The 26,408-nt window shown below is 34.8% G+C and overlaps 1 protein-coding gene and 1 non-coding gene across 19 annotated transcripts in view; one reads left to right on the top strand and one right to left on the bottom strand.

Annotated features, from left to right (window-relative positions):
- Cyrib (CYFIP related Rac1 interactor B) overlaps positions 1 to 26,408 on the top strand; it is a 127,535-nt gene that overhangs the window by 95,109 nt on the left and 6,018 nt on the right. For 8 of the 18 annotated variants that reach the window (XM_074069214.1, XM_074069217.1, XM_020167042.2 and 5 more), the window contains 6 exons: positions 7,569 to 7,651; positions 14,104 to 14,225; positions 17,233 to 17,338; positions 22,487 to 22,623; positions 23,653 to 23,730; positions 25,602 to 25,718. In XM_074069214.1, the coding sequence (XP_073925315.1) occupies positions 7,579 to 7,651; positions 14,104 to 14,225; positions 17,233 to 17,338; positions 22,487 to 22,623; positions 23,653 to 23,730; positions 25,602 to 25,718 (633 nt within the window). In that variant the 5' untranslated portion in view covers positions 7,569 to 7,578. Of the gene's footprint in view, positions 1 to 6,572; positions 6,656 to 7,568; positions 7,652 to 14,103; positions 14,226 to 17,232; positions 17,339 to 22,486; positions 22,624 to 23,652; positions 23,731 to 25,601; positions 25,719 to 26,408 lie in introns of all 18 variants that reach the window. The other 10 variants (XM_074069222.1, XM_020167045.2, XM_074069224.1 and 7 more) reach the window with 3 other exon arrangements.
- Positions 1,296 to 1,425, bottom strand: LOC141421783 (small nucleolar RNA SNORA51). Its single transcript, XR_012446489.1, has one exon. It is a non-coding gene; the product is annotated as a small nucleolar RNA SNORA51 (small nucleolar RNA).

Here is a 26,408-nt window from a genome sequence, read left to right as displayed (position 1 = left end):
TCCCACCAGAAGTGAATGAATGAGAGTTCCTTTTTCCCCCACATCCTCACCAACATTTGTTGTTGTTTGCGCTCTTGATAGCAGCCATTTTAACAGGAATGAGGTGGAATCTTAACATGGTTTTGATTTGTATTTCCTTTACGGCCAGGGCTGTTGAGCATTTCTTCATGTGTTTTTTAGCCATTTGGACGTCTTCGTTTGAAAAAGCTCTGCTCAGTTTATTTGACCATTTCTTCACTGGGTCATTGGGTCTTTAGAAATTTAGTTTTTCAGTTTCCTGTAAATTCTGGTTATTAATCCCTTGTCAGATGTATAGCTGTAAAAGATTTTCTCCCATTCTGTGGGTGGTCTCTTCAATCTGGTGACCATTTCTTTTGTGTGCAGAACCTTTTAGTTTGATGTAGTCCCATTTGTCAATCCTTTCTCTTAGTTGCTGAGCCATCTGAGTTCTACTTAGGAAGTCATTGCCTATGTCTATTAATTCCAGTGTATTCCCTGCTCTTTCCTGTACTAGCTTCAAAGTTTCAGGTCTTATATTAAGATCCTTAATCCACTTTGAGTTGATACTTGTACAGGGTGAAAGACATGGATCCAGTTTCAGTTTTCTGCATGCAGATACCCAGTTTTCCCAGCAACATTTGTTGAAGAGGCTGTGTTTTCTCCATCATATGTTTTTGGCACCTTTATAAAAAATCAGGTGGGTGGGTATAGCTGTGTGGATTCAGATCTGGGTCTTCTGTTCCAAATGGTCTTCATGTCTGTTTCTGTGCCAGGCCCATGCTGTTACTGCTATAGCTCTGTAGTATAGCTTGAAATTGGGTATTGTGATACCTCCAGTGTTACTCTTTTTTTCTCAGCATTGCCTTGGCTGTTTGGTCTTTTGTGCTTTCGAATGAACTTTAGTGTTGATTTTTCAAACTCTGTGGTATGTCATTGGAATTTTGATGGGGATTGCATTGAAAGTGTAGGATGCTTTTGGTAATACCACAGCCATTTTCACAATATTGATCGTGGCAATCGATGAGCATGGGATTGATGGATTGATTGATTTTGCAGTACTGGGGATGGAATCCAGAGCCTTGTGCGTGCTAGGCAAACACTCAGCCATTGAGCTACATCCCCAGCCTCAATGCCTTTATATTCTTTTTGAAGAATATAGAAGAAGTATATAGATGAATGATTTTGAGTTTTGGGGCTTTTTTTTTTTTATATTCCCATCACACACCATTCTGAATAGTTATGTATTACTCACTTTCGAACTTTCTACTAGCCCTTCTTTTTTTTGTCCTCCTACCTGATGTCTTCCCACTCACAGTAGAGTCCAGGTGCACTGGACTGATGTGTGTACATGGGGTAGGTTTGCTTTCCTTCCTCTTTCTATACAGTCAGTATAAGAACACAGACTGGGATAAACAGCAGGAGGCTTGTACCTGGTACAGGCAGGCTTTTGTACCAAAACAGTTCCTGGCTTTCATGCTCTAAATTTGCAGCCCTGATAACTCTCACTGGTGGCTTAACTTTTAATGATTGAAGAATGGAGAAGTACCAGTTATCTTGGGGCCAAACTCAGATGCCATGACAACCTGATACACTATTATTGTGGTTCCTTCCATGTATTGATCTCCCAGTCTCTTATATTTATTGCATGTGAGCTGATACCCTAGTGAGTCTTCAGTTTAAAATAGCTGAAATAAGATTTTTTTAAAAAAAATTTAAAACACAAACTTTTAAGTATATCCACTAGATGTCAGCATAGGAAAGATGGAGCATAGCATGTAGAATCATAGCTAGAAGCAATGTGAGAGATTTAATCTAACAAGTAAACTGACATGTAAAGTTACATATTTTGTAATAGAGTCAGCATGATAAATCAAGTCTCCCAGCTTTTATTCCATTGTTTGTTCATATCACTTTTAAGTAATTAATAAGTAGCTTATTAATTACTTGTGATTTACTAGACTAAAAGTAAGATACATCGGTCTTGACATCTGTTAGGAATCCATGCTGAGATTTTAGTACTATGATGTAGATGCTATGGCTTGGTACCCAGAAGACCTGAATCCTGCTGCCCTGTCTCTTCCCTTTACATTTCACAGCAGGAGAATCAAAGGATCACTATATTAATAGCTACGCTGGTACCTGATAACAATGGGTTAGATAGTATTGATAAAGTTAAAGATTAAGGTCCTCTCTAGACTTTCTCTGGTATCACTCAGATTCCAATCAGGAAAGCAGAAAATGTAGGCATTTTAAAATAGGGATTTGATAATTTGAACTTACTTTTACAGAAATGTTGAAAGCGTGAGCGAAAATGGGTGCTAAGATAACTTAGATATTAACGGAAATTGCATGAAGTAACAATTACAGGTTTGAGGGAGCAAAAAAGCTGTATTAAGGAGAATGTAGGCGGTTGAAGGAGGATCCTCATGGGGCTGGAGGCTCAAACCTCTGAAGGGGTTCAGGCACTGCGGTGCTCTGGGAAGTTCTACAAGGAACCAGATTCAGGAGCCCTAGCTATCTTGCTGTAGGAACTAATGAGGGAGACCGATTAGGGCCTTTGAAGAAATCACGAGAAGAAGCAGTGGTGTCATGGACCAGAGTGGTGGAGCAGGTTAGCCACTGCATTCTTGAAGCTAATGTTACCCTTGAGACGGGAGCATCCTCTTACTCTCCTGACAGGTATAAGGTGAGGTCTTGAGAACTGACTATTGAAACTGCCAACATGGTGTCCTTGCCACAGCAATTTTAGTAACGGTGACCTCGGGTAAAAGCTGTGTTGGAGCAGGTTTAACAGAATGGCAGAAGAAAAGACAGTGAGCATTGAGGACACTTTTTAATGAATTTTGCTGCAAAGCGAAGCAAGGGGATAGGGTTGGAGCTGGGGGAAAACAGAATCAAGAAATGTTTTTATTTTAAAATGGAGGAAATAAATGCATATATTCCAAAGGGAGGAGTACTGAAAAAGAAAAAAAAAATAACAAAGTAGGAAGGAAACTCAGGAAAGTATATTATTATAAATGTCAAATCAAGAAAGTGTTTTGGGAAGGAGTTAAAGTAGGTCAAAAGCTGTTGAGTTCAGTAGGTTGAAGTGTGAGAATTGCCCTTTAAATTTAGCTAGATTTGGGTGTCAGTGACCTTGATGGGGATAGCTTCACTGTAGTGGTGGGTATAAAAGGAATCAGTTAGAAGATTGGGAGTTGTCTCTATATACAGTTCAGTCAGCTGCTCTAATAGCTACAATGGTAATGGCATGATACTAAATGTTTGACTTGTATTATTAACCCCTTGAATGATGTTAGGAGCCCTTGCTGTGGATATTATTACTTCAGACTGAGGCATGGAGAAGTTAGGAAACTGAAGTCAAAACCCTTGGAAGTGGCAGAACTGGGTTTTGAATCCAAGTAATCTGATACCTACCAGAGCTGACAAGTAGCCTCTATGTGATATTAGTTGAAACCAGTCACACTGAGGGGATGAAACGATTTTTGTTGTCAGTTTTTGTTTGCTTGTTTGATTGGTTTTTGTTGGTTGGTTTGGGCCATATTAAAATATGGCAATATGAGATACAGTTTTTAATTTTTTTAATTATCTTCGTAAAAGATAGAACTAGTATTGTTATAACCAAACTGTTTTTCAGGTCTTTGAAAAATAACATGAGTATTTTGTTTAAAGAAACGTGTGATGTGAGTTTGCTACATTGCATATGTTTTGTGGACTATATGGGTAGAGGGAATTTCTGCACTGGACAACTGTTGGGCTACCTCAGTGGTTATCATCTATAGGTGATTGTTTTTCCCCAAGGATACATTGGCAAAGACATTTTTGATTTTCACAGAGTGTGTGTGTGTGTGTGTGTGTGTGTGTGTGTGTGTGTGTGTGTGTTTGCTACTGGCATCTAGTGAGTTGAGGCATAGGAGGACCCTGTTAAGAATCCTACAGTGTGAAGTAGACCCTTACAATAGAGACATTATACAGCCCAAAATGTTATTAAGACCAAGGTTGAGAAACACTGTGCCCCATAAACTGAGTCATTTTCAAACTAAGAAATTTTAAATTATCAAAGACTCTGGAGAATGAATTTGTCAAGAGCAAATATGATGTAGTGGTGAGGAGTGTAGGATATTAGGTGGAGGTGCATGGAAAGAAGAAGACGACTGCAGAAGGGACTGAAGAAAAATGGGGGAGGCAAGCTTGCTAGTTCTAGTATTTTCCCTAAGGGTGGATTGTGTGCACATTTGTGAAAGGTAAAGAAACTTAATCACTCCTTTCTGCCTTCCTCCAGTACCTGATGATGGTCAGCTGTTCAGAAGACTAATTTTAGAATAGCATTTCAACAATATTCTTGACACAAATGGGCTAAGAGATGGATTTTACTTTGATTTAGAACATTGAAATTCATTGATAAATTGAAGTCACTTTTACATTGCTATTTTTAAGAAGTGCTTTTGTGACCTTTAATTCATAATTATAAAAATAGCCACCGTTTTTTAAATGCTTTTTTGTGTGCTGGACACTTAGTCAGTGCTTAATCTAGTCAAACCATCGCAATAACCCTTTGAGATTGTTACTATAATTAGCTCTGTTGTGCCAGTCAAGATATGAGTCCCAGAGAAATCAACTGTCATCCTTAAGATCAAACAACTAGTAAGCTAGGGTTCAAATTCTGGTTTGGTGCCATAGGTGAAGCTCATAATACTGACTGATGCACTGCCTCCTCCTGTTAAGAACAAATGCAGTCCTTGTTCATGATATGCTTCCATCTAGCTGCAGTTTTGGTCCACTAGGTAATCTTGGTATATCTGATGTAGTGAGAATGTTTATATATGTTTGGAATCACATATTCCATATTATATTCAAAAGCATTTTCCCTAAGAGTGGATATAAGTTTTAAAAATAAAGGGCTGTGAAATACTACATTTTCAAATGGTTCCTTCAAAAATCTATTAAAAATTTAATAGCCAGTTCAAAGTAATTTGGATATGATGATTTAGGATAAATTTTTGTCTTTTTCTTAAATGTAAAAGCTTGGGGGGGAGGAGGGATGAGGGGGAGCAATAGAGGGGTAAATCTAGCTAAGATACATTTTAAGCACACACATAAATATCACAATGTATCCCCCTGTATAAGTATTATATGCTAATAAATTTTTTAAAGCTTAGTATTAAATTTTGTTAGTGTATAGTTGCAATGAAATACTAAATATTTCAACGAATTCATCTAATTATCTCATCTAATCATGTAAAACATTGTGTAAAATCAGAACATTGGAGTTCTATGAAATATTGATATACATTCTTCGGGGAATATTTAAAAAGAGAGGGACCTTAGTATTTATCATACTTGGAAATAAATTAGATTCTTTTTAACAGTTTATAAGAAGTATGTTTTGTCCATCAGACTTGGACTTCTGACAAGTAACTGTTACACCTAGGTATTTGTTTCTTCTGGGAAACTGAGAGGAATATAAATCATTGTGGGGCTAGGTGGAGGAGCGGAGGACAGATAGCACGGGTGACTGTAGGTGCTAGTTCTGTTCAGACTTCTTATGTTGGGGGTAAGTGATAAGGCATATTCTTTCATTAATAAAAATATTGTTGCTTTTATATTTTGTTTAATTTACATATGTCTGCAGTTCAGATTTTGAGAAAAACAGCACTGTACTTGGAGGGAGGGAGAGAGGGTATGAGAGGCACTAATAAAAAAGTTTGCCTTTTGTTGTTACTCCAGCTATCAAGCTTGAGTCTAGTTTCCTTAGTGTTCTTGATACCACCTCCCACCTTCATCCTCACTGAGCTATGGCTTGTTCTTGGGCAAGATTCATGCCACCGCCTAAAAGTGCTTTTTCTTTCCCCTCTGCAGACTTACTTAGTTGTGAGGGGAATGTGATAACCACTACACTATAGCAACAACTGTGAAAAACTTACTAAGTTGTGATAATTAATGGCTCCCTATGTGTTGTTTGCTGTGTTAACGTTTAAGTTACATACCATGTGCAGTTCCATATAGTTCAATAGTTAATCATTAATGTTAGAAGATGTAAGAAATACTGGAATTTTATGTTAATTTATAAATGGGTTATTAATTGATAAATTCCTTCAGTGTAGTGATGAAATGTGGTTAGAATACTGTTTTCTTTGTATTCCCAGTAGGATTTGATTCAGCAAGAAGGAAAATACCCCTATTAATTTTTGAAAATAATGGTCTCAGTATTTATTTGTTTGAAAGATCTAGTTTCACTGTTAATTTAAATTGATAATATATATATATCTCAAAAAGTTTTAAAGTAGCAACATTAACATAGATTATTAATCAGATGTAAATTTTGCAAGTTATATGTAAAAATATAATCTTTTTTCCCATCTTGCTTTATGTAACTTTTTTGATGTGTGGAAAAGAGGGACAGGAGCTATAAACTCAGCCAAATGTGCTTTTGTTGTTCCAAAATTTCAATGCCAGAAGCATATAAAACTGCACCTGTTGGTAATTATGAGCAAGCCAGCCTTTGCCGAATCCCAGGCCTCTGCTTAAAATTTTTTACTGGAACTAAATGATGTTGCCATTTTTATTTTTAGGTTTGCTGGCATGGGTAATCTCATTAAGGTGCTAACCAGGGACATAGACCACAATGCAGCACATTTTTTCTTGGACTTTGAAAGTAAGTCTCTTTAGCCCTTCACAGCTGGTGCATAATGGTAAAGGTGAAAGATTAATTATACTCACACCACAGTGAAGGCCAGCCAGAATATTTATTAATTAAACATTGGGATCAAACAAAGTTTGCATGATTTTTTCTTAATCACAGGCAAACATCACCATCATATGTATAATTCCTCAGTTTCTCATTTGCTAAAATCATGTTGAGTCTGTAGCCAGTGCTGTCCTTTCATTAGTCCATGAAGCAAGTAGCCTTATGATGAATATTCTGACAGTATGCTTTAGTGACTATACCAAACAGTCTGCTCACTTAAAATCCTCTAGTAATTTTCTTTAAAAAGTGAGAATTGTGCTGCATATCTGGAATATCTTAAATAATGCCACAAATTTTACTAATAATCCACATTTGGTTAGAAATATGTGCTATATTTAATGGCGGACAGGAAATAAAGTTTTATGTTCTGCTATTTTAAGATGAAATGTGAAGGTGAGCTTTGGCCAGACCTCTTAATGTTTGGCTTTGAATAAATTGTTTCAGTGCTATACTAACAAAATTTCATGTCAATAATTCCTGATCAGAAGTTTCTTTTTCAGAATACTAGCACTATTGGAATACTTAAAGAATTTTTCATTATAAGGCCATTAATGAAACTTGTCTTGGGAGAATTTTGAGAAGAATTAGAGCAACAATTGTGCCATTGTGTACAGGAAAAACCACATTTCACCTCTAGGTCCTACATATCAACACCTTGAGAACCAGGTTTGCTGCCTGCCAGAGCACAGTCTGGGTAACCTGAAGGACGAATTCATGGCCTAATGAACATTTTCCCTGTTACTATTTTTTTTTAAAGTAAATTTCACATGTTCTTTTTTATAAAGGGATATTTTCTCTTTTCTCATTCTTGTCTTGACAGGTACCTTAACATGGGGAATCTTCTTAAAGTTTTGACATGCACAGACCTTGAGCAGGGGCCAAATTTTTTCCTTGATTTTGAAAGTGAGAAGATGATTTTATATCTATTTCTCTTTGCCTGCAGTAGACTGCGTTTGTCTTGCACTAAATGAATGTTTCCACTTCGCCATCTTTTTAACTGCTTTGCATGACTGAGCTATGAATTGTTTGAGTAAAAGTTCTGGTGCCTTCTAGAACTGGAAGTCCTATTTTATGAATTAAATTATGGTAGTAAAATGTCTGATTGTTTTAAGAGATTTTATATCTCTTAATTGGAGAACATTTTATGATTTGAGATTTACTCTAATGAAAACATTTTCATGAAAAATTTTGGTGAAAAAGACAAATACTATCTTACAATTTATTAAGAGAAGCAATATTGGGGGAAATTATATTGCAGTTGAGAAAAATTGACTAGGCTTTAATTACTGTATGCATATGAAAGCATTTTTTAAAATACAAATCTGTTCATGAAGGCCATTCAGAGCTCAGTAATTTGGCATAATATTAAAAGGTAAGTGTGAACCTAAGTTATTTAATCCTTGTAGATAATTTGAAAAGTTAAATTTAATTTCATATATTTATTTTGGGAATTCATTTATTTCTGTTTCTGAGTAAAAAGGAAAATAATAGGTTCACAGACCTTTAAGTAATTTGCCTTCTGTTTGTTTTGTGTTGCATGACCTGTTGTAATATGGTCTAAGAGTGGCAGGTAAGTGTCATTGACCTCCATGCACGTTGCTCAGCTTATGCTCTTTTGGCTGTCAATATTGCTTTAGCTTGCCTGGTTGTCAAATTGGGGAAAATGGTATTAAATTGGTGTTTTAGTGTGAATGTTGCTATTTTAACTGATTGTTAGAAAATTGTTAGGAAGGGGTGAAGAGATAGCTTTTAGGTTTTAAATCATATGATCTTTTATATTCTTATCTGTGGTTAAATATTTGAACAGATTTTTGAATACTTAAAATTTAAGACTTTTTCTGATTTTTAAAAACAAAACAAACAAGTCCCTTAAAATAAACCCCAAAAGAGACATTATGTTTTCCACCATCTTCAGTTTAGTTTTTATGATTTTATACAATTTATTCTATTTTATGCATCATTTACATGTATTTTTTTCTTTTAAGCCAGGACACTTTATATGAACATGTTAACTTATAGCATATCTCCATGTTACAGAATAGTTCATGGTTTCTGATATTTATCTTCTTTATTACATTCCTGCTCCAGTTTGGGGACTGTGTTTAGGCTAGTGAAGAGTTCTAATGTCAATATCATGACCATATTAAATTGTGTTTTTGTTTTTTTAGGGGAAAATTATTAAATGAATATTTGTTTTCTTGACCCTTCTCAACAATTTAGCAGTGCTATTTTAAGTGCATGTTAAGCATGAGTTTTAATCAGCTTGGGGATGTTGAGCAAGCAGATTGCTGACTTGGAGATTATTCTTTCAGATGAGGCAACTTACATTAAAGCTGTATTTTAGTTTATTTGCATCTGTTTCAACCTTGGTTTTGTATATTTTTCTGCTATTCTGTTTTCTTTTTCCTCTTTGTCCCAAATTCCTTACATTTACAGAATCTTGGCTTTTATACAGTCAAGATCTTGTTCAAGACTTGGCACTTGATCTTTTAATAAAATAGCATCATGTTGTGGTCAAGTGGGAAGCATGGATTTAAATATAGAACCTAAAAGATTTTTGATCTTGGCCTTTTAATCTTTTGGGGTTTATATCATCTTTAAGATTTAAATAGCTAATTTAGTGGCAAGAAAAGATTAAAATTATAACAATAATAACCATCAGTATAGGACTGTATATAAAGTATTAACTTCTTAAAGGCAGATAGAAATTTTAAAATGATACTTGCTGCCTCTATTAGCCAATATAGAACTTTGAGTTGGCACTTACTGGTATACTATAAATGAAGTTTAGTGAAGACATACTGTATATCAGGCCAGAATTTACTTGTTACTTCATAATTTAGAATTTTAAATGTTTCTTTTGATTCTAATGTTGGTGGTCTCTTAATTTTATTACTCATCAGCTTGCATATTTTTTTCTTTTTTTAAAAAAAAATTTATGTGTTTTAGTTGGGAACTCCTAAACTATTTTATACCAGATAAAATTGCCAGCATAGTTGATTTGTCAGTTGTTATTTATTACTTAGAATAAAGCTACAACTTTTTTATTAAATAGAATACATTATTTATTTCTAGATACATAGAGTAATTAAGTCGTGCTGTTTCCATCATTCTAAGGGGTTAAATCTAGCCCAGTACAATGCATCTCCATAGTTGGAAAATACAGAAATAGTTCTATGCAGATATGTCTGGCTTTTTTTATCAGATTGTGTACAAATTTAAGTATTACTGTATTTGAAACATTTCATGGAAGCTTACAGTAAAAATGAAATTTGTCTTTAAGTCATTAATCCCCTAACCTACCCCTCTCCAGCCCAAACTACACTGTACTTCAGTTCAGTGTACATTTATAACTTATCTCCTGTATACCAGCCAGTAGATATGGGGAATGCAAAGGTGACTGGTACAGCCCCTGCATTAGGGAATCCGTTGGTCTAGTAGGACAGATAGAAATGCACACTCATAATTTAATTTGCATAGTTTAGATTCAAGGTGTAGATCAGAAAATAAAAACTTAGTGATGAGTAGATTGGACATCATCTTGATGGTGATGTTTGAATTTGGTTTTGAAGAACAAATTCAAATATTTCACGCTAACTTGATGAAGGACACTGGAAAGAAACAGCAATTTGTACAAAGGTCTTAGGATGCAAAATGTCATTCTCTGTTCAGTGAAGTACAATATTCTTTAGGTAGAGGGATCTATGTGATAAGATTTTATTTTGGTTTTGTTTAATAATGATTCAGTTAACCTATAAGCCCAGAATTGCTCCATAAAAGTTGGCAGCAATCATGCTAGTATGGCATATAAAAAAAAGTCACCAAATAGGGGTCTGTATAGCCTCTTCTAATACTTGGATAGTAGTTTCCTGCTATTTTATAACAACATTGTTAGTTGATAGCTCAGTCTAATAACAGATCTTGAGTAAATACTGTGTCTAGTAGTAACGCCCTAAATTCTGGTTCATGGGAGAAGAGAGATTTTATTTGTTTTTGTGCCCCTTCCCAACCTTAGCAAAGTGCTTTGCAAATGATACAAGTTCAGTATTTGTTAGTTAACCATGATTTACATAATTATATCCAGGTAAATCAGAATAGGGGAGTAGATAGAAATAGAATTTCCTTCCTCTGATTCTTTGTCAGCCTTGCTTTTCCATTTACTTATGACTTCCCGTGTTGCCTGTTTACCCCTATCATTTAGAAATATCGGTGCCCACTCTTTAGTCTAACTTCACTTTTTCTGTTTTATTGCTGCATTTTTTCAGTTGCTTTTGCCCTGTGCTTGAAAACATCTTTATTCTGGTGGCCTCTTTAGAACTTTTTAAAAATAAAATTGTGTATAAAATTGATCAAAAAACAAAGTGTGTAATAGCCTTCTTTAAAGCTGGAGGCTTATTTGTGTCTGTACCTTCTCATTTATTAAAAAACTGCTATAGAAAATCTGCAGGTACTGAGTTTTTATCTTATACCAGTAATATGCAATGTGCATTTTGATCCCTGTGTTGGTGAAATTCATGGAGATATATTGTAAATACTTACTGAGTGAAGGACTTAAGAGTAAAGCAGAAAGACTTACCACAATGAGAATTTTTATATTGACTCACTTTTTAAATTTTTTCCTTTCAGAGCTAATTTTTGGTTCCTTTTTTTATTGTATCTCCAATTTTAGCAATTACTTTTAGTGATTCTTCTGCTAGTCTGCTCCATGTAGGAAATTGGTATGAAATTATCAAAATATTTAATTTTGCTTTCAAACAATAACAGCAATTGAAACATGCCTTAATTTCCCTTTAACAGCTTTTATCATTAAGCTTGGTAAGAAATCATTGTCTACTCTTGGTAGTAGATACATTATTTTGCAATCAAATGAATGTCCTTTTGTTAATAGGCTAAGTGGTATATTTTCTTGAAATACTAAAGCCATTCTTTGCTATGAAAAGTCAAAGTGACAAGTCTTGGTTGCATTACATAATACCATTGTTTTGGGGAAAAAAAGAAAGCTTTATTTTACAGTCTTTTTTCCTCTTAGTATTCCCTTTTGCATGACTTGCTTTCAGTAAAGTAGTGCCTACCTGTCTGCTATTTTGTTTGTCTTCATTTCTACAGCAGTCTTCAGCAGCTTTCAAAATTATAAATGTTACTTTCCTGTGATAGTCTAAAAAAATGTTTAATCAGTGTGGTGCTGGGTGTTTTCCCACCCTTAAGGCAAACTTGAATCTTCTCCATTTTTAAATCTCTTGGTACTTACTAAACCTTTATTACTTATTAACTATTTACAAGGTCTATTTAAGTGTACTTGATGTACGTATGTAAGTCTCAGTGTCACATTTTTATGTTAATAGCTAATCACCACACCAAAAATACATATTTCAGTATTTTTAGACTTCACAAATGCCTTTGGTATCTAATAGAAAAATACTGTCCCCTGTCATGAATTTCCACTTCCTGAGTTCAAACTATATTATGTGTCTACTATTGATGTTATGTCTATAGTTCCACAATTCCATACGAAAAAGTTTTTATACTGTCATTTTTGCATGTAGAAAGTATTTTTCTCTGCTGCATCTGGTGTAAGTATAACAGTTACGGGTGTGATTTATTTTTTTAAGTGTGTGTAGCTATTACTTTGGAAAATATGGTCTGACTAAATGTGAAAACTTATTATTGCTAAAATAACACTGATTTTTTTTTTTAACCTAGTTATTTAGTTACAATGTCAGTATTTGCTCTAGTGATGCCTTTTTAGCTTTGGATACATCTTTTAGTTTTTCAATTGGCTTTTCTGTGAACATATTTTTTTATTTAAAGAAAGCAATTTCTGAAAAGAAATTTGAAAAATAAGGGAACAGATGAATGAACACAGTTTTTTAAAGTTGGCTTTGCACGTGAATGCTACTTTATTATTATCACTGTAGTTATATTCTATGTATGTTAACTGAAAATTTGATATAATAAGTGTTGTTTTTAAAAAAACATGTATTTTTGACTAGTTGGTAGGTTTAATAGGTGACTTGAATTATGACCGGCCCCAAGCCTAAAATAAAGTTGCAGTTTAAGGCATCTTTACTCCTAGTTTCATGCATAAAGTAAGTTTCTTTCAAACTTTGTATATAAAAGAGTAAATAGATCATTGTGTACTCTTGGGGAGGTCAAATGGATACAGAAAGTTTAGATTCTAGTTTTATATGATTGATAAACAGATTTGTTATAAATGTTCTTAATTTCATCTTATAAATTTGGGCCATCTCCCTACCCCCCATAAAGTAAAAATTTAGCATGAAGGAATCCTGCTAGCATAATTATTCACTAAAACTTTATGGTAACCGTAATGTTTATCATTTTAAGTGCTTTATGCCTTACCCACAGTGTTGAATGTGGTCCTGTTGGAAAGATTTATGAAAAATAAATGTATTGAAATACTTGTCCTTAGAGGAAGCAAATGACCAAATTATTAAAAATATTTACAATAGGATTTCTGTTAGCTTAAGTCTTGAAGAGAGAAACCCAGATTTGTCATCTGTTGGCATATGTTTTGTGGTTAACACCACAGGTGGTGAAAATGCCCAAATGTTTGTTTCCCTGGTTATGCTTTTATAACTGTAATTCTTTTTTTTTTTTTCTTTCAGTAAATACCAGGTATGTAGGAACTCAGCTTTTTGGTTGAGCATTTCAAAATTTCAGTGATAGACATTTTTGGCAGCTCAGGAATTCTGGAGCAGTTTTGTAGTTTGAAACCCTCTACATAGAAATCTTGATCTGGAATTAATCAGCAGAGTTCAATGATACTGCTGTAGACTTAGTCTTCTCTATCCTCCCTTGCTTGACCTACATCATACTTGTGGAGACAGTTGAAAATGGTCCCTAGAAAGGGGACCATCTAAAAAATTTTTTTTTTGGAAAGTTTTTCCCTTTTCTATCCCAACCTAGTTGTTAAAAATGAAATGAACTTTATAGGAAAATAAAGAAGCATCAGTATTAAGCTATAGATGAGCAAGATAGCTTTCATTTCTATTGCATTAAGATAGATCATTGCTGATGATGATATTGATGAATGTAGTGGAAAGAGTGGTTAAGAATATCAGAATTTAAAATTTTAATTATAATTTTCAGGTTGGTTTATTATACCAAGTCATAATTTGTAACTTAAACTATATGTTAAATAGTAGCAGTAGTACTCCCTTGCTAGTTATTCAAATATGAACTACTAAAAGTTACTGGTCTTCTAAGACGTGGAGTTAATGTTGAATAAAGTGTAACTCATCTTTGGAAATTTGGGTTGTTAATTGCTTAGAGTTACAAATGTATTAAAAAAATTCATGTCACTGTAAATTTTCTTGTGCTTTCCTGCTATTTAGATGCCCAGCCTACAGAGTCTGAGAAGGAAATTTATAATCAGGTGAATGTAGTATTAAAAGATGCAGAAGGCATCTTGGAGGACTTGCAGTCATACAGAGGAGCTGGCCATGAAATACGAGAGGTAATGTTTATGCTCTTTCTAGTAAACTAAAATACACAGTACCTTACCTCTTTATAATTTGTATTGTTTTCTAAACTTTTAGATTTCTCCATTCCATATGAAGTGTTACACTTGAAGGAAGGTATCATTTGGCATTATTTCAAAAGTGGTTACAGTGATGTGTGAGGGTAAAAGGAAAACAAAACAAACTCTCTCTCTCTCTCTCTCTCTCTCTCTCTCTCTCTCTCTCTATATATATATATATATATATATATATATATATATATAAAACACTGAAGAACACCAAGTATAAGGGAAAAATAAAAAGCAGTGGTAAGAGATTCACCTTACCCATTTGGTAAAAGGAATTAAAGACGGTCGTAGTTAAATAAAATAAGTATTAAAGATATGTAAGTTAGAAAAACTAATACTTATTTAAATCTACTGTAGATGGACGTCAAAAATACAAACTATTCAAGAAATTGAAGAAATTTTCATTGAAAAATGTATGTTGATTTGTAGGCTTAATGATACAAACAGAAAATATTCCTGAATAGTAGAAAAATAATTAAAGAAAAGAAGGTACAAATTAAAGCTATGTATGCCACAATATACAAATAATGAATACATTATCATAACTTTCATAGGTCAGTGTTAAGATAATATTGTTATTTAATGAGACAGTACAGCAACCATTCATACTACCTTTGAAAAAATATAGACAATGGAAAAAAAATTTCATTTTTGCTAGTAAGTGCATATCACTCCGAAGAAGTTTTGGTTGGTTTATAAAAAAAAAAAGCAGTCTCAAGCTATAAAATGGTGGTCTTTTTGGACCATAAGAACTCTAAAATTATTTGTATTCTTATATCAGGTACTTGTAACAGAAAATATATTCCAAGCAGCTGTAATTCACGAGGAAGTGTAAATGTTCAGACTTTTACAGCTCTCTTACTCACTGTAGCAAACATGTGCTAGCAACTCAGAGTTGTTGTGAATATAAAAATTAAGTAATCATGTAAGCAGTGGCACAGTGCCTGACATAAAGCCAACATAAACTGAGCTTCCTGTTAGTGTGCTAATGGTGCAGAATTGAATATATGTTAAATAATGTTTTATTAAACATGATTCAAAGTAGGACAAAATGCAATTTAAAATAGAATCTATACAATAAGGAAGTGGTTCTCTAGGATGAACCACTAGGGGAGGGAATAAGAACTTTCCATTAGTATTGGAGTATGTCCATAATAGTTTTAACAGTTTTATAATACCTCCTTTGCCATAACTTTACCATTGACATTTACTAAGTGCCCTTTTGCATGTAGAACAGCAGTGAAACTGAGGTGAGAGGAGAAGGAACCAGAAGCTCAAGGAGAACCATAAAGTAGGTCATGGAAGAACTTTAGTGTCTTCAGTTCTACATCCAGAAGAGACAGGGCCAGGGAAATAGGTAGCCTACTCACTTAGGAAAGAGATGACATTTGCTGGAGTATTTTTATATTGTGAGAATACATTGGTTTTTTTGACCCTTGCAAGAAAAAGTTGGATGGGCTGCTTACAAGAAGAAAATAAAATTTTAATTTTCATCTGTTTAGTTCCTGAAAATAATTAAACAAATTTATACCACCATTACAGACATTCTCAGTCTGGGCTTAGGGATCCAAAAGAGTTTTTTTCATATGTATCAGCATAATATCAAAGACTCTGAAATGTTCATATTAATATGATATGAAGTATGATTATTATGTTGTGGTATCAAATTTTCTTGAATATTATAATATTTCCAGATAATCACCTAAGTAAGATTGACTTTAGATACTATTGAATTTAAGCATCATCCAAAAACTTCTCATAGAAAAATGTCAAGAAAATTTGAAAATACTAGGCAGGTATGGAGGCACATGCCTACAATCCCAGGACTGGGGAATCTAAGGCAGAAAGATCATGGGTTCCATGCCAGCCTGGCTACATAGTGAGACGCTGTCTCTAAAGAAAGAAAATTTGAAAATAATTTAAAGTATATACAATAGATGGATTAAGCAGTACATAGCTCCTTTTTTTAAGTTTAGAGTTCTTTTCTTCATAGCATCCTTTATGTCTGGGTTCAATATTATTTTGCTTTCTCGATTTTTAATTTTTTGTGAAAGGAGTCAATAACAGTGCCTTGGGAAAAGCTAAACACTTTAATACCTCTCACTGTTTTATAAGCAGGCCCCTGCATTAGTTATGAATTTCAATTTTCAAATGGTGTGTTTTGTTTGCTTAAAGTTGTTAGAGAAAGTGAAAGAGGTTGTTGAAAAAAAAGTAAAGCCTATAAGGGACTAAGACAGTGTCTGTAGGCAGATAGAAGGTAAAAGCAAGAGAATATTGTTATTTGTGAATAACCCTCTGTACTCACAAAAGATTGCCTAATGGCTTGAAAGATTGAATGTAGAAAAAGGCACATTTAGATTAAGAATTTCTAACTTCTGTTTTCTTCCCTTTCCAATTGAAAGCTAATTTTTCATCTTATTTAGTAAAGTCTAAGAAAACCTGAACTTCCAAATAAGATTTTAGTTTTAGTGAATAAGTGTCTGTGACCATTTTCAGGTTGATTTAGGTCCATAGGAGTTCGCCAGGTTTCTTTGAGCTGGTTTGGCCTGTTCCCAGACTTGGCATCTTTATTTATTGCCTTTTTTGGTTTTCTTTTGAAAAAATAGTAAGAGTACCTGTCTGTGATATCGGAAACAATATAATGTTTTCCTTTTCTGGATCTAAAAGACACCAAGGCGTAATATAGTTAACGATCATATATTGTGCATTTTATTATTCTAATATGTCAATATCTATCGCAAGGAAATTAAAAATGTATCATAGTAAGGTTTAAAGTTATTTGCAAAGTTGAGAAGGTCTTCTCTCAGGATTCCTGTGTCCATTGTATATTTTATAGATTATATCATAGGGTTTTTCTTCATTTGCTAAAAGCTGTATTTTAATACTGCTGTGATTTTTTTTAATGATGTAACCTTTTTGTTCTTTGCACTTAAAGGCAATACAGCATCCAGCAGATGAGAAGTTGCAAGAGAAAGCTTGGGGTGCTGTTGTTCCACTAGTAGGCAAATTAAAGAAATTTTATGAATTTTCTCAGAGGTTAGGTAAGTTGAAAGTTTTGTAATTATGACTTTTTGGTAAAAAACATGTATATTAGAGCAAGAGGCTAGATAATATGCTAGATAAGCATATTTTATGTTCACAGTATCGAATTTGACTAAATTGCTCTTAAATAGGTAAAACAGGTTATAAAACTACAGTTAATCTCTTGATTATCTCTATCAGCCCAGGTCTTTGAATTATTTGTACGATTTTCCTCAACAGATTATAATTGCTATAAGGAAATCTCTGGTTTCTTTGCATGCTAAAGAGTGTTAGTGTGAGAAACCACTTGGTAGAATTTATCTCCAGATATATGATAAGTCCTTTCCCATATGATTTTTAAAACACACAATTTTAAATAACCCAAGAGCCTGAGAACAGACTGTTAGGGAGCACCTGTGCTTCCTTGTTGGGGATTGAACCCAGGGTTTGCACATGAGAGGCAAGTGCCCTGCCCTGAGCTACATCACCAGTTCTTAAGACAGACTGTTACATGTAAACACTGACTGAGGTTGGGATAGCTCTTTTATAGTATTTGCCTTTCGATTTACTACCTCTGTAGTCTGTAGTTGGAAAGTCCTCTGTAACCTGTGTCAGTCAGGGCTTTTGCATCTCAGTTATCATGACTTCTGCATATTTAGACTCTTGTGATGTTAAAATTTGAAATTAAAGTGCTTTAGATGTCTCCGATTCTAGTGAAATCATCTTGGTCTCTTGGCATATGTCAGTGAAAAAAGCATAATTGGAGAATAGACCAGTGGAACTTAAATATTTTTGTATGTTTTAACCATTGGAATAGCACCAATTAGGGCTATAGTAACACAGGTTATCACAAAAAGCTATCAGTTTTCCTGCTGTCATTGGGAGCTTTGAACTTTCATACTTGTGCTCTAGGGACTTCTGTAAAGGTAAGAGTAATGTAAAAATGTAGGATCTAATGGATTAGCCTATCTCTTGTTCAGTAACCTGTTAATGCCTGTAGTTTCCTTGCTAGCAGGATACATTTCTTTGCTTGTATATGATAGAGATTCATTTAATGTTTGTTGAGTGAGTGACATATTAATGGATATAATCTGGTATATCAAATGTTTATTAGATTTTTAGAAGCAGCATTAATAATAGATTTTAGGTTTTTGACACATCACATGGCCTGTTTGCTATGATAAGCTGGTGGCCTTGATCACATTGTTTAACTTCTCTGTGTTTCAACATCTGTCTGGACTTCCAGTCTATCAAGTTCTCTGAATCATCCCATAAACTTCTCATTTCTTCTCTACCTACCCCACTGTTAAGCCAGAATGGGAACAAATGCCACAGACAGCACATGGAGTGCCAGCATAACTCTCGTGGTCCTTCAGAAGCTTGCAATCTCAAGGAGAGACTTGTGTAGCCTGAATACTACAGATATACCATGGGTTATATTCCAGAAGACACCCTCAATCCCTTGCTGATTTACATATTTACAGAGGCCAGGGAAGGGATCACCAGACTAATTTGGAAGATACTGAATTTTGCTGATAGAGTTTAATATTACTGGTCAAGAAACTTCCTGTATGTGTCTTGGTTTGAGGATGTGGAGACATTCCTATTGAGGAAGCTACCAGTGTGGTCAGAGGGTAGACAAACTGTTCTGTCTCACTTCTGTCTTCTACTCCAGGGGTTTATGTTAAGGACTGCCTCCAGCAGTCAGAATGAGTAAGTACACCCAACATACTGGGTTCTTTTCAGTGGGCTAGATTTATGAAAATCTATTTTAAAAGGTTCGTAAGTGCCCATGACAGTGTGGTCCTGTATGTTGGCTGTCTTACATCCTCCCCAGTCTACATCCTTTGGGTTCTCTTCAAGGATTCGGGGCTAGTGTTTCAGAGTGGACGGATGACAGTTGGTGGGAATAGATGATTGTCTTCTCTAAAGGACAACTCTTTGCAGGGGCCTCCTCTTGTGGTCATCTCATTGTTCCCTCTTCTTCTAGCCTGTCAACAGATTGGTCTTTATTATTTCTCTCAGTTGTCTTTTTGCAACTTTACTATATAGCTTTGACTCCCACTCTGGTGTACCAGCTGTCCTTACTTTCTTTCAGAAATTTAGAGCTTAGTACCCCATTAGTTTCCTCCTGTCATCTGCTTTTTCTAAAACTCATAACCACTTGGTTTTGTTTTGGGAGCTTCATCAGAGTCCAGTCCTTAAATCATCTCTCTTTTACTTTGCTTTCTTTCCAACTTAGCTAGAGACCTGGGCCACCTTCTGTGAGATCCTTTGTCTGCTTCCTCTTTTAATGCAGGACATTACAGACCAATAGGATTATTATTTGTTTTTTTTTTTTTTTTTTTTATGAGTCAGGGTCTCACTATGTAGACCAAGCTGCCCCAGCCTCCTGAGTGCTGGGATTACAGGCATGTGCTATTATGCTTAATAGGAATGCCTTGCATCAGCTTAGGCCTGCAGAAGGAAAGGCCGATCCAGCTGCTTCAAAGGCAAACAAGCAGCCTTACCATCTTGTGATTTCCTTTCTGATCTCTACCATTGAGGACTTCAGCTGTTCATGGACAGAATTTCTGCAGCTCTTGATCACTGGACATCCCACATGAACCAAGTGACCTGACTGTACTCTCCATAGTGGTAGAGCAACTTGAAATACTGAAGTAAACCCTGAGATTTGATCAGATCTAGGCAAATACAAATTTATTTTCTCTGTAACATCCTATAACAATAGTTTCTAATTAGGTTTTTCCTGTTCTCATGGCTTTCAAACTTCTGTAAATCTTGAGAGAAGTAAACTGATCTTTCAAAATAACAGAAGTTTTTTTCTTCTTAATTGATCTTCATGCTTGCACCACTGTAAGCCATCTATACTTCTACAATCCAGCATCTACACTGCAGATGAGGTGGTGTTGTATTCGTTTATTTTTTTTATTATCATATTATTGTTGTACTGGAGGCACACTGTGACATTTACTAAAATTCTTACACTATATCTTAGTTAAATTCACCCCTTTCATCAGTCTTCTCTATTCCCCTTCCCCATTCCTGTAATGCTCCCAACAGATCTCATTTTTTCATTTTCATACATGAGTACATGATATTTCTACCATATTCATCCCCCTTATCTCCTTCCCCCCACCAGTACTAACTCCCACACAAGACCTGTTTTACCTTTCTGTCCTCCGTTTTTGAAAAAGGATATTTTTGTTTGTTAAAGATAGCTATATAGGGAGTTTCATGGTGACATTTCCATGTATGTGTGTATTACAACCCAAATTGTTTCATCCCCTCTATTTTTCTCCTTTCTACCTTAGTCCCCTTCTGAAGGTAATTCCAGCAGGTTTAAAAATTCCATATTCATTCTTGTGTAGAAAGTACATCAACCATATTCACCTTCTTTTACTTTTCCTCTCCTTTAGTGTCCTCCCCTTAGCATGACCTATTTTTCATTCTTGTCCTTCGTTGTTTAGGTGTCTTCTTGTTCAAATGGGATTTTTGCCTTGGTATTATACCTGTACATGTATTGTACTTAAGTCAGTACAATGAACTGAACTTAACTCCACTGAACTTCCTTAACTGTTTTCCTCCTATCCTGTGTTGTTCAAGTTTTAAGCATATTTCCTTGTGTCTTGTTCTGTAAAGATGTGATGTACTTTTATTATTCACTGTCTTTCTTTCTGAATTGGGGTTTTAAAATGCTATCCTGCTGATGTCAGTACCTTGCTTAAATGGTTTCTCCAGGGCCATCGAGATGACAAGGCAGAGTGCCTAGTATGCACACACGGTGTGTGTACTGTCTTAGTCTTTAGTTACTCTGCTCCTTGTCCTCCCTGTTCTGCCTGCATTGGTCTCACAGTTCCTGCTGTGCCATGCTCGTCTCAGCTCAGGGCCCTGCCTTCCTGCCCTGTCTGTCTACAAACTCCTGCTCACTCTTAGTGCACACTCCAGTCGCAACCCACATGTCACTTATCCAGGGAAGTTTTTCCTGAGCCTTCAGGTGGGTAAGGTCCCATTTGTACACCTTTCTGTTGTACTGTGTACGCCTTTACAACATGTATCACACCTAGGATCATTGTCTTTTTCATTTCTGTAAGAGTGTTTGTTTTGGTACACTTTGTAGTCAGGAATGCTTGTCATGAGCTAGGGGCATGGCTCAAGTGCTAAAGCCCCTACCTAGGAACACCTTGGCATTTACTAGCTACTACTTTGGAGCTAACCTTCTTTGAACTCAGTATGTCCATCTGTAATGTTCAGGTTGTAGTGAAAGTTAAATGAGAAATAATGTTAAATGCACAGAATACCAGTGATGACTAACTAAGTCTTCATAAATAGAGCTGGTATTTTTTTAAGTTGAGGGTTGACGATTTTGACATAAATTTAATAATGTCATGCCACCACTGAACTGTAAGCTTTTGCTTCTCTGACTAGAGTTGATCATTGTTTTCTGATTCTGTAGTCTGTGACCAAATTAGTTCTATTATTTTTAAGTGAAATATTAGTATTTCCATTTTGAAACACAGAGCCAATCTTGCATTCCAAAAGTAATTTCACAGCAGCTGTTTTGCTTATGCAGTGAATTATATACCATCCTGAGATACCAAACCCAAAGATATTTATGAAGCTTTTTAAACCAAATATTTTGTTCTTTTTAGTAGCTAAAAGAAGGCAGTTTGCATTTATTAATAAATAGCATATTCAGAGTATGAGAAGTTGGTATAATTCAGTCATAGCCATGTATAGATTTGACTGTGTGGACACAGTGCCACTGAAGAAGTTACTAAGCTGTTGACAACAGTTACTATTTCATTAAAACAAATTCTTCAGTGTGTGGAATGATGATACTAATAGAAAATTTGCCCTTCGATCCTGATGTTTAATTTAAATCCGCATTTTGCATTATTTTAAGTCTTAAGTTTACAGAGTTATGAAAGTGAATTAGTCCCTTTAAGGCTTTTACTGTATTAAACTGTATTACTGTATTAAATGAATGTTTGCAATATGAGTGTATTAGCAAAGTGTAGACTACTTTGTTTTGATTACATGTAGATTATCTGTTTTTTAAAGAGACCTTACTTTTGGGGGATTCAAAATTATTATATTTATGAGTTGGTCACTTTTTAATAAATAGAGATCCAAACAACTTAACATTGTTATCTTCTTTTCATTAGAAGCAGCATTAAGAGGCCTTCTGGGAGCCTTGACCAGTACCCCGTATTCCCCTACCCAGCATCTAGAGCGAGAGCAGGCTCTTGCTAAACAGTTTGCAGAAATTCTTCATTTCACACTCCGATTTGATGAACTCAAGGTAGAATTTTCTCCTGGCCCTGATTGTTATAAATATGTGTTTCGTTGAGTCCTAGAAGAAAAAGCCTAGAAACTTGTTAAAACATTTTTAAATGATATCTTGCTAGACTTGAGCAAAAACATTCAGTCTTTGTTTTAAAAATCACTGAAAAAATATTGAGCTGCTTTTCTCACACTTTTCTGTTCATCCAGTTTTTTTCAGCCTTCTTTATAAAACTTCCTCTTTCTCTTCCACCACTTTCTCCCTTTCTCTTTTTTACTTCTCATTCTTTTATGGTAATTATAAGTTAACTGTAAATATCTTGTCACTAAAATATCTTGTCACTAACAGTGGTGAGTGTAAAGGAATAAGAATTTTATGTTGAGTGACCTGAGTTCTGCATTAATTTCAGGTACAAAATTAGAAAATTATGTAAGTACCTTTTAAGATTTTTGTTGTCTGCAAGGCACTGAGTTCAAACCTCAGTTTGACTTTCATTAAATTGTCTTCGGCTCTGGCACAGTAATCAGTTATGAGACCTTGGCTGGTCCTTTGTTTTTGAGGGCCTTTTGGATATCTTTTGCAGAAAATGGAAGAGTTGGATTCCTAACTTTGGCATTCCATGGTTGTGTCATAGGCATCTGTTACCTATTTTAATACTTTGAGCACAAATGATTTGTATATAATGTTTTAATCAGCTCAAGGATTGCCTTGATGACCACAAATATATAGTTTTATTCAAAACAAATGCTTCCACATTCCATCTTGGATTTGTTTGCTAACACTGAATTTTTTTCATAAATGGTAATATTTGGTAATAGTATATTACCTGAAATTATTGAAAAAAAGAAGGAAGGTATACTGCCCACAACTCAAAAACAATCTGTGTGACTTTATGTGTTTAGGAAGGACTGAGTATACCAGGTCAGTTCTTAAAATGAAATCAGAGAATGTTACATTACTAGTTTAAACTATATTTAGTAGATTCTTTACTTAATTTTTACACTAGCATTTGGTACATAACACATTTTTTATAAATGTCTTCTTTAGATGACAAATCCTGCCATACAAAATGATTTCAGCTATTATAGAAGAACATTGAGTCGTATGAGGATTAATAATGTCCCAGTAAGTTGATGCTTTGAATTGGGGGGGTGATAAGAATAACTCCACTCTCAATCTGATTATTTTATGCTTTTATTCATTCATTCATTCGCCCATTCATTCAGATGCTACAGCTAGTATTAGAGTTAGTAATTACAGACAACCATAGATATGGGGGAGAGAGCAAACTGTAGCAAACCATGTAAGTGTTTATCTATTTTTCTTCTCAGTCTTTAATTCCTGTGTTTCAATAAAATTGCTTTTTGTCTGTATAACGTTGATACTGTCTTTCCCTATATACTCTCATTTTAACTCTGCAGAAAGTTTTGTTTTGTTTTGCTTTGTCCCTATGTTCTTAGAATGAACAAATCTGGGAGAGAAATGATCTTGGTGGCAGAAGGGAAGAGTGAGGTCATGGACTGTTAGCACACCTGTGCCTGATTGTGGCTGATGAGAAGGTGGCTTCTGGGCATGTTTCTTAGTTAGCATAGCTTCTCTTTAGGTTTCTTTGGGCCTGATAATCTGTTGTCATTATTCTTTTAAGCTGTTCAGTACTTTTTTTTCTATCTCTGACAAGTTAAGTACCATAATAAGTAAAGCCTTAGATATGAAGAAACAGTTACCTTCTCTGTGTGTTTTGAGACCTACCTTGTGCTAATTGGTGTGTAAACTAGATAAATTTCAAAAATCAACCCTAGCCTCAATTAGGTAGTTTAATAGAGAAATACTGGAACTTTGTAAGGAGTAATAGAAGAGATTTTTTTTAATTCCAGTAAAATTTAAATTTTTTTATTGAAATAATAGTTAAGAAGTAGTTGTAGAACAGGCACTGGGCATGGAAGTAAAGATTTCTCTTCCATGAAATATGTTATTTACATCAGTTTGGTCTTACATAGACTAGTTCTTAGTGTGAAACTGATTGTATTATTTGTCTTTCTAATACCCACCATGTAAAATAAAAACAGAATGCCCAATCTGTTACTATACATCTTTGCCATCATTCAAAGGCCAAAGACATTAGAAATATCTTTGTGCTGTCTTTCACTCTCACTAATTATAGGTAAAGCCTATAGTTCTCAAGTGAGATATTTCTCAAATTTCTTCTCCATTCCCCCATTCATCTCCTACTTCTATCCTAGTGGAGAACCAATTCCCACTCTCTTTGGGGCATTCTATAAAAGCATAACTTATTTTCTGACTTAGAGGCTTCCTCCTTTTCATTGTAGTCCACCTACTATCATGGGTTAGCTTTCCTTAGAAATTTGAGGTTTTTTTTTTTTTTTTTTTCCTCTTGTAACACTAAATGCTTCTCCATTCCATTTGGAAGGAAAATACGAACTTAAACTAGCATTTATGGCATTTTACAGTCTGTCTCCAACTTTATCTCCGCTAGTTGCTGTCCCCCATTACACTGAATATGGTGAGATGTCAAATGACTAGTAAGTCATTTGAAAGCATGCTTTTTCCCTGCCAAGTAGGAATACTTTGTTCTCCTGCCCATCATCACCTGTAAAAACCTGACTTTTCCATGAATCCTTGTTAATTTCTCCTAGTCTGACTTAGTCTTTTTCTCACTCCTTTTTCTGTCATTGCTTATTAGCATTTTATTGTGGTATTGTCTGGATACTTGTGTGTTCTTAATAAGGGATAGGATATAATTGTCTTCTGCATTTGTAACAGTCACTTGTATAATAGGAAGGTTTTACTTAATTTCATTAAAACTTAAATATTTAGGGGCTAATCTATTTAAAGTATTACGTGCACATGAGGATCTAAAATGTAAGTTGTTAAGGGTATTAGATTAGTTTAATGAGGTAGGTACTCTGCCTTGATCCTTATAAATATTATCACATTTAATAATTTATGAACTAATAGCAAGTTCTCTTTCTACATAGGCAGAAGGAGAAAATGAAGTAAATAATGAATTGGCAAATCGAATGTCTTTGTTCTATGCTGAGGCAACCCCAATGCTAAAAACCTTAAGTGATGCTACAACAAAATTTGTATCAGAGGTAAGTATTGCCTAGGAAGTTATTCTATGCATTGGTTCTCTTTCACTGTTGCAGACATGATGATGTCAGCAAGTTCCATGACTTCACCATATTCAGCCTGGCACCCCAAATGTATATGATGAATCTTAGCCTTTCCCTGAGACCCACATATGCACACCTAACCCACCTATTTGCAGTCTCTCTCTGAAGGTACTGTCAACCCTGAAGTGATCACATGGTCTCCCTAAATTCTCGATTGTCTTTTCCAACCCTCCTCTTAGTCTAGTCTTTCTCAATTAATAATACCATTGTATGAGCAAAAAATTTAGGGATTATCATTTTAAATTTCTTTCTTCCCTCTCCAGATCTCTTCCATCAGCATGTAATTGGTGCTCTAAAATACATCATGAATCTGAAAATTTAACCCCTACTCCTGCTACCTGTCCAGATCAGACCACTGCTCTCTCACCTGGATTACTGTGTTCATGTTCCCACTGTTCTTAATTCTTGCTCCACTATAGCCCTTTCTCCAATGGAGCAGCCAGTAAATCTTCTTAAAATATAACTAATTTCTCCTTTCTTAGGTTGAAATATTTTCATTAGTTTTCTAGTACCCTTAGGATAAAACCTAAATCAAGGCTCCATACCCCTGACCTGTATCTATATGGTTATGTTTGTTCTCACCTAGCTTACTGTAAGCACTTTTCAGGA

This window comes from Castor canadensis, chromosome 3, assembly GCF_047511655.1.
Source record: "Castor canadensis chromosome 3, mCasCan1.hap1v2, whole genome shotgun sequence".
NCBI classification, from domain to species: domain Eukaryota; kingdom Metazoa; phylum Chordata; class Mammalia; order Rodentia; family Castoridae; genus Castor; species Castor canadensis.
The sequence above is the reverse complement of the archived record's forward strand: the minus strand, read 5'-3'. Positions and strand labels throughout refer to the sequence as shown.